This window comes from Gobio gobio (genome assembly GCF_949357685.1).
Source record: "Gobio gobio genome assembly, chromosome: 18".
Taxonomy (NCBI): domain Eukaryota; kingdom Metazoa; phylum Chordata; class Actinopteri; order Cypriniformes; family Gobionidae; genus Gobio; species Gobio gobio.
Genome location: NC_137111.1, coordinates 3,164,282 through 3,172,232, shown reverse-complemented (window position 1 = coordinate 3,172,232; position 7,951 = coordinate 3,164,282). Strand labels below are relative to the sequence as shown.

General features: G+C 49.4%; 1 protein-coding gene across 1 annotated transcript in view; it reads right to left on the bottom strand.

Moving 5' to 3' along the window:
• Nucleotides 1-4,472: 4,472 nt before the first annotated feature.
• The window catches only part of LOC307142565 (nuclear valosin-containing protein-like), a gene marked incomplete at its 5' end in the record, with an annotated part of 39,054 nt that continues 35,575 nt past the window's right edge, over nt 4,473-7,951 (bottom strand). The window contains 3 exons of the mRNA XM_079843536.1: nt 4,473-4,580; nt 6,898-6,983; nt 7,067-7,155. Coding sequence (XP_079699662.1) covers nt 4,536-4,580; nt 6,898-6,983; nt 7,067-7,155 — 220 coding nt within the window. The 3' untranslated portion in view covers nt 4,473-4,535. The remainder of the gene's footprint in view (nt 4,581-6,897; nt 6,984-7,066; nt 7,156-7,951) is intronic.

The window sequence follows — 7,951 nt, the reverse complement described above, 5'->3', positions numbered from 1 at the left end:
TATAGACTTTGTTTGGCTCTGGTCCACCTAATTTTATTTTACTAAAGTAGTATGGGGGGATGAGTCCATAGACGCATACATTCAAGTTTGCTTTGGGGCAAAGCTTTCTGGTATGGAGTCGCCCTCAGCCTGCTCCAAGTTAGCTCCAAGTATATTGCAGCCATTTCTGGTTACTCAGGAGCAGTGACTTCCCTCTGGGACACTATCTGTGAGACATAAGGGTTATGCACAGATGCTTTGTACCCTTTCTCTGTGGAAGACCCTGGCATCACCTGAACCAGCATCCCTTACATGTGTTTTATTGAACTAAATACATCGTCATCTGATAAAAGGCATGCTTAGGTCACTTTTCTTGCGCACTCGAGTCTGTGTTGCTTTTACATTCACGTGAATCCCAGCACAGTTGGAGCGCAAGTTGCGCAACCGAACTCAGACCACTTCCTTCAGGCAGTCTCGGATTCGGTAATCCTGAACAAATTATATCATTTAGCCAAGACGGTAATCACAAAAATATAAGATTGGACTAACATACTTTCACACATTTTTGTGAAAAGCCTGGAAGCATGCCATGGTTAACTGTGCAACTATCTAAAAATTCTGTGTTACCTGTTATTATGTTAGACACCAGTCACTACATAAGCCTTAACACAGGTCTTTAATTACATCTCTCTCATGTTGCAGCCAAGGCACCTGATTGAATGTCAAGTTGGTCAGTGTGGAGGTGGCCAGCATAGACAGATGATTGTTGGTGTGGAGCACGGGATAGAGGTGAACTTTGTCATAGCCACTTTAGAGCCTAATAAGTGCTTATATTATTATCATCATGGCCTTTAGGCTGCATACATTTAGGCTTTTTATTTCCATCCAGCTAAAGGAAATGACAAAAAAATACCTCTGAATTGTCACATGTCTGTCCTGTCTTGTTTTGCACATGTGGTGTTTTAGTTTGTATTTTGGGCCATATGCTCTTGTCTTTGTTTGGATCCCACCCCTCTTGTCATCTAATTATTGTTTAATTTACCCCACCTGTTCCCTCCTGATTATTTACCCTTTATAGTGTCCTCGTGTTTGCAGTCTGTTGTCGGATCGTTGTCTTTTGTCTCCTGTTTTCCCTGTGGTTCTTGATGTTCTGTTCTTAGTTGATTTTGTATTTCTAGACTGATTTTCCCCTTTGTGGGTTTTGTTTTTGATTTGTGTTTTGGTTTATTTTGGTTAATAAATTCAATCTTCACCTGCCTTTGAGTCCTCATTCCGGTTGTTCCTTTGTTTGACGTGACAGAACGATCTGACCATTAGAGGACTCAGCAGGTGATTAATTTTTTTTGTTCCCCGTCCTCCCCCATGGAACCCTTTAGATGACTACAGGTCATGCGGTATGTGAACTCTAAATGCATCCTTCATCAGGGGGCTGACGTAAGAGACTTTGCGTCGATTCCTGGTGAAAGTAGAGCATTTGATCCTCAGTGAGACAGAGACTTTTAATCTATGCCTGGATATGCCACTCTGTCCGGGGGAGATGGAGAGGCTGGGGAAGCTGGGATTCTGGGACTTTGTTTACTGCCTGAAGGAGTCCGAACTTCTTCAGCCAGCAGCATCCCAGCCCACTGACTGTCCTCATTTTCCACCTACAGTCAGTGGAGGCCTCAGCCCTCCAAGAGTAGGGGTCGGAGTGGGAGGGTCTCGAGTCTGGTGGTCCCAGTTCCAGTGGTCCCGAGTTGGGTGGAGCACAGAGTCCAGAGAGGGCTCCGACCCGAGCACAGAGTCCGGAGAGGGCTCCGACCCGAGCACAGAGTCCGGAGAGGGCTCCGACCCGAGCACAGAGTCCGGAGAGGGCTCTGACCCGAGCACAGAGTCCGGAGAGGGCTCCGACCCGAGCACAGAGTCCGGAGAGGGCTCCGACCCGACCACAGAGTCCGGAGAGGGCTCCGACCCGAGCACAGAGTCCGGAGAGGGCTCTGACCCGAGCACAGAGTCCGGAGAGGGCTCTGACCCGAGCACAGAGTCCGAAGAGGGCTCTGACCTGAGCACAGAGTCCGGAGAGGGCTCCGACCCGAGCACAGAGTCCGGAGAGGGCTCCGACCCGAGCACAGAGTCCGGAGAGGGCTCTGACCTGAGCAGAGTCCGGAGAGGGCTCCGACCTGAGCACAGAGTCCGGAGAGGGCTCCGACCCGAGCACAGAGTCCGGAGAGGGCTCTGACCCGAGCACAGAGTCCGGAGAGGGCTCTGCCCCGAGCACAGAGTCCGGAGTGGGCTCTGACCCGAGCACAGAGTCCGGAGAGGGCTCCGACCTGAGCACAGAGTCCGGAGAGGGCTCTGCCCCGAGCACAGAGTCCGGAGTGGGCTCTGACCCGAGCACAGAGTCCGGAGTTGGCTCTGCCCCGAGCACAGAGTCCGGAGAGGGCTCTGACCCGAGCACAGAGTCCGGAGAGGGCTCTGACCCGAGCACAGAGTCCGGAGAGGGCTCCGACCCGAGTACAGAGTTCAGAGAGGGCTCTGACCCGAGCACAGAGTCCGGAGAGGGCTCTGCCCCGAGCACAGAGTCCGGAGTGGGCTCTGCCCCGAGCACAGAGTCCGGAGTGGGCTCTGCCCCGAGCACAGAGTCCGGAGAGGGCTCTGACCCGAGCACAGAGTTCAGAGAGGGCTCTGACCCGAGCACAGAGTCCGGAGAGGGCTCCGACCCGAGCACAAAGTTCAGAGAGGGCTCTGACCCGAGCACAGAGTCCGGAGAGGGCTCTGACCCGAGCACAGAGTCCGCAGAGGGCTCTGACCCGAGCACAGAGTCCGGAGAGGGCTCCGACCCGAGCACAGAGTCCGGAGAGGGCTCTGACCTGAGCAGAGTCCGGAGAGGGCTCCGACCTGAGCACAGAGTCCGGAGAGGGCTCCGACCCGAGCACAGAGTCCGGAGAGGGCTCCGACCCGAGCACAGAGTCCGGAGAGGGCTCTGACCCGAGCACAGAGTCCGGAGAGGGCTCTGCCCCGAGCACAGAGTCCGGAATGGGCTCTGACCCGAGCACAGAGTCCGGAGTGGGCTCTGACCCGAGCACAGAGTCCGGAGTGGGCTCTGCCCCGAGCACAGAGTCCGGAGAGGGCTCTGACCCGAGCACAGAGTCCGGAGAGGGCTCTGACCCGAGTACAGAGTTCAGAGAGGGCTCTGACCCGAGCACAGAGTCCGGAGAGGGCTCTGCCCCGAGCACAGAGTCCGGAGTGGGCTCTGCCCCGAGCACAGAGTCCGGAGAGGGCTCTGACCCGAGCACAGAGTTCAGAGAGGGCTCTGACCCGAGCACAGAGTCCGGAGAGGGCTCTGACCCGAGCACAGAGTCCGGAGAGGGCTCTGACCCGAGCACAGAGTCCGGAGAGGGCTCCGACCCGAGCACAGAGTTCAGAGAGGGCTCTGACCCGAGCACAGAGTCCGGAGAGGGCTCTGACCCGAGCACAGAGTCCGGAGAGGGCTCTGACCCGAGCACAGAGTTCAGAGAGGGCTCCGACCCGAGCACAGAGTCCGGAGAGGGCTCTGACCCGAGCACAGAGTCCGGAGAGGGCTCTGACCCGAGCACAGAGTTCAGAGAGGGCTCCGACCCGAGCACAGAGTCCGGAGAGGGCTCTGACCCGAGCACAGAGTCCGCAGAGGGCTCTGACCCGAGCACAGAGTCCGCAGAGGGCTCTGACCCGAGCACAGAGTTCAGAGAGGGCTCTGACCCGAGCACAGAGTCCGGAGTGGGCTCTGACCCGAGCACAGAGTCCGCAGAGGGCTCTGACCCGAGCACAGAGTTCAGAGAGGGCTCTGACCCGAGCACAGTGTCCTGGCCTCCCGAACTTTGTGGGCCGCCCCGGCCTGTCAGCTGTTCTGAAACCCAAAACTCAGTTTCCCATCTCAGGGTAAAAGTTGTTTGAACCTCCTTATTGAAACGGGCCCTGTTCCCCATAAACATACCATGTACTCATAGTACAATAACTGTGTAATAACTACTAACCCTGAACCTCTCCTTAATTCCTGTAGTTACCTTATATTTCCCAGTGCTTTCTTAGGGGAGGACACACAAGTGCGTGTACTGTAAAATAAAGTGTGACTGAACGAGCTTTTAGAGCAAATGGGTTTTTAAAGATGAGAAATACAAGTTTATTTGATCATCAAACCTTTGACCGGTAGTGTGTTTAAACACACATGATCTTTGGTGCTTCAGTTCACTGTGGATCATCTGAAGGATATGACATCATTCTGAAGCAAAGTGACCCGTACTAGAGTCTACTGTACTTCCTGTTGAGGGCCTGTGCTTGACCGGTTTAGTCACTGTAAGATTGTGATCCAACAGGCGAACAACTATAAAAACTAAAGTTCAATCTATTTTAGAAAAAGGGTTCAAATGAAAAACTTACACAAGCTGTGAAGCTCACTCCAGTAGTTCCAGTAAACACACTTTCTGAACCATCTCTTCATATACACACTTTATTGCATATATCATTTCATTATAAATGTTGGTCTTGAGCTGGATCTTCCCTCACACACACACACTCCAGTGTCAGTTCCTCAGCGGCCGTCATCTCGTGAGGGTCTCCTTCAGTCTTTCATACATTATCTGCTCCTGCGCGGAGGGGAATAACAAGAACACGATTAACACGATGGACAAACCTTAACTTACATCAAGAGAGGAATGAACGTCCCTGTTCTGCTGCGCTTATGGAGATGTGTTCTGAACGGGTCACTTAATGTGTTAATAAAAGGAAATTAATCAGTAGCCATGTTTCCGTCCACCTGTTTTTAAAACGCCAAGATGCACATCACCCCAAAAAACACACATAAGAAACGTATGCGCTCAACTGAGGCGGATCATTTATTTATCTGTGTATAAACCGAATGGAAACACATTTACTGAATGAATCCCTCAAAAAGGCTGTGATTGACTGGACTAAGCAGTGGACCAATGGCATCGCAGCATCTCAAATGTTGGTTTGGTGGCTCTGAAACGCCCGAGTCCAGTCTCTCATCATTATACTGCGTTCACACCAAACGCGAATCGAGCGTCAAAACTGCGTCTAGTTGGACGCTTGAACATTTTGAATCCATTCGCGCGTCCACAGTGCGAATATCAAAAAATATTAAATATTATATTTGATATACTATTCAATTAAATATTAATTGGGTAATACTTAACAATACAGTTCATTAGTTAACATGAACTAATCATGAACTGCACTTATAAAACATTTATTAATCTTAGTTCTTAATTTCAACATTTACTAATGCTTTATTCAAATCTTGCTAACATTAGTTAATGCACCGGGAACTAACATGAACAGCTGGATTTATAATAACTAATGTTAGCAAAGATGAACTAATGCTGAACAGAGCTGTTGTTCATGGTTAGTTCATGTTAACTAATACAACCTTATTGTAAAGTGTTAACAAATAATGTTTAATAACTTAGTAACTCTGTGAAACACAGTGTGTATGACAGTAAACTAATAAAGCCTATATCCAGTCTTAACTTGTGTTGAACAGATTTAGTGTTGTGTGTGTGTGTGTGTGTGTGTGTGTGTGGGCATGTTTTTGTGAAATATCAGGACACAAATGTGTATAATGACATGGGTATTACAAAAAGAGGGAGAAATATGAGGACGTTCCCCATGTCCTCACTTTTCAAAATGCTTATAAATCACAGAATGAGGTTTTTTTCACAGAAAGTGAACTGCACAGTCTCCTGTGTGTGTGTGTGTGTGTGTGTGTGTGTGTGTGTGTGTGTGATGGGTAGGTTTAGGGGCAGGGGCAGTGTGTGTGTGTGTGTGTGTGTGTGTGTGTGTGTAATGGGTAGGTTTAGGGGCAGGGGCAGTGTGTGTGTGTGTGTGTGTGATGGGTAGGTTTAGGGGTAGGGGCAGTGTGTGCGTGTGTGTGTGTGAGTGTGTGTGTGCGTATGTGTGTGTGTTTGTGTGTGTGTAATGGGTAGGTTTAGGGGCAGGGGCAGTGTGTGTGTGTGTGTGTGTGTGTGTGTGAGTGTGAGTGTGTGTGTGATGGGTAGGTTTAGGGGCAGGGGCAGTGTGTGTGTGTTTGTGTGTGTGTAATGGGTAGGTTTAGGGGCAGGGGCAGTGTGTGTGTGTGTGTGTGTGTGTGTGTGTGTGTGTGTGTGTGTGTGTGTGTGAGAGTGTGTGTGTGTGTGTGTGTGTGTGTGTGTGTGTGTGTGTGTGTGTGTGTGTGTGTGTGTGTGTGTGTGTGTGTGTGTGTGTGTGTGTGTGTGTGTGTGTGTGTGTGATGGGTAGGTTTAGGGGCAGGGGCAGTGTGTGTGTGTGTGTGTGTGTGTGTGTGTGTGTGTGTGTGTGTGTGTGTGTGTGTGATGGGTAGGTTTAGGGGTAAAGGCAGTGTGTGCGTGTGTGTGTGCGTGTGCGTGTGCGTGTGTGTGTGAAAATGTTAAGAGGCCCATGGATTTACACCGGTATTTTAGTTCTGCTGATCCAAAAAAGACAGGTCAGGATAGAAATTCATAGAAATTTCAGTTCAGTTAGAACCAAATACATGCGTTTTTGATGTGATATTTGACTCCAGTCCAATTTTCTACATAAAAACGTTTTTTCATTTGGGCTAGTTCAATTCTTTTCGGGCTACCAGGCATTGTGAAATGTTGCGAACCCAGATTTTGTTCTCTTCGAAACGCAGCTTTATTCACAAATGTGTTACGCCGTATTCCAACAGCGCACACGTCTGGATGGAAACAGCTAGAGATGCCCTAAACAGGCAACACACAGGAACTACATTATGTTGGATTTTGTAGCTCATGTGATTTTTATTGAATTGGATTAAAGCACAGTCCAGCCAATCCCAGTCTGAGAGCTGATCCACTCATCACGGACTAATGTGACGTTATGAGTGTCTACTCGGATCATTAATCTCGTCTTCTCCTCGTCACTCACCTTCTTGGACACGGACGGCCGCACCTTCTTGAAGGCGTCTTCGAAGTGCACTCGGCTCACTGTGATGTCCTTCACTGGCTCTGGAACTGAAAACACAGGCTCATACTGCAGCGTTCCTGACGGTGTTCAGATATCTGTGTGTGTGTGTGTGTGTGTGTGTGTGTGTTACCTGTGTGTGTTTGTGCTGGTCCTGTGTTCAGGTGAACTCTCAGAGCGTTAACACTCGCCTCCCGCACCAGAGCCGTCAGATCCGCACCTCTGAAACACAACCCATCAAACACACTTCAGCTTTCAGAGAGCAGGAATGCCGGAGATCTCTGCGGCCGCATCGGTTTCAGCCCATGATTGGTCATTAGGGGCCAAGAGCCGAAGGTTGGAGGTCTATGGCAGTCCATTTAAAACCGACTGCAGGAAAGTTTTGACATTGGGCAATTTACACACCAATTTAGGAGTCTCTGAATCAATCCCTCTAGCGCCACCACCTGTCCAAAGTTGCACTCATGTTTATGCTAATAACTTTTGAACCGTAATGGTGCGTTCACACCGGACGCAAATAACGCGAAGTTGGACGCTTGAACATTGAGTTTACTCGCTTCATTCGCGCGTGACATTCTCTTCACAACAGACGTGATTCTCCTCATGGGCGGGGCTTCTGCCAGCGGCTCGTCTCAGTGAGAAATGGCTGACATGGGCTGTGTTTACACGTCTTTTTTGTTAAAATCTACTGTTAATGTGTGACTAAATGTAGTTTTAATAGTTTTTCAGGTGAGAATGTAGTTGTCTAAAGCTCAAATCTGTGGTTTGTAAAGAGAGCTCCTCTCTGAACATGTGATCTGGTGTGTGTGTATTGATCAAACATAAACTTGCATTTAACAAAAAGAGACTGGGTTGTGTTTCATGTCATTTAATGTTATCACAGTGATAATCATATTGTCTGAACCAGATATTAATATACAGATTTTCTCCTCATTGTTGTCACTACTAGAGCAAGCTCCTGATTGGTTAACGTGGCGCGAAATATCCGCCAAAGTTCAGATTTTTCAACTTGAGCGAT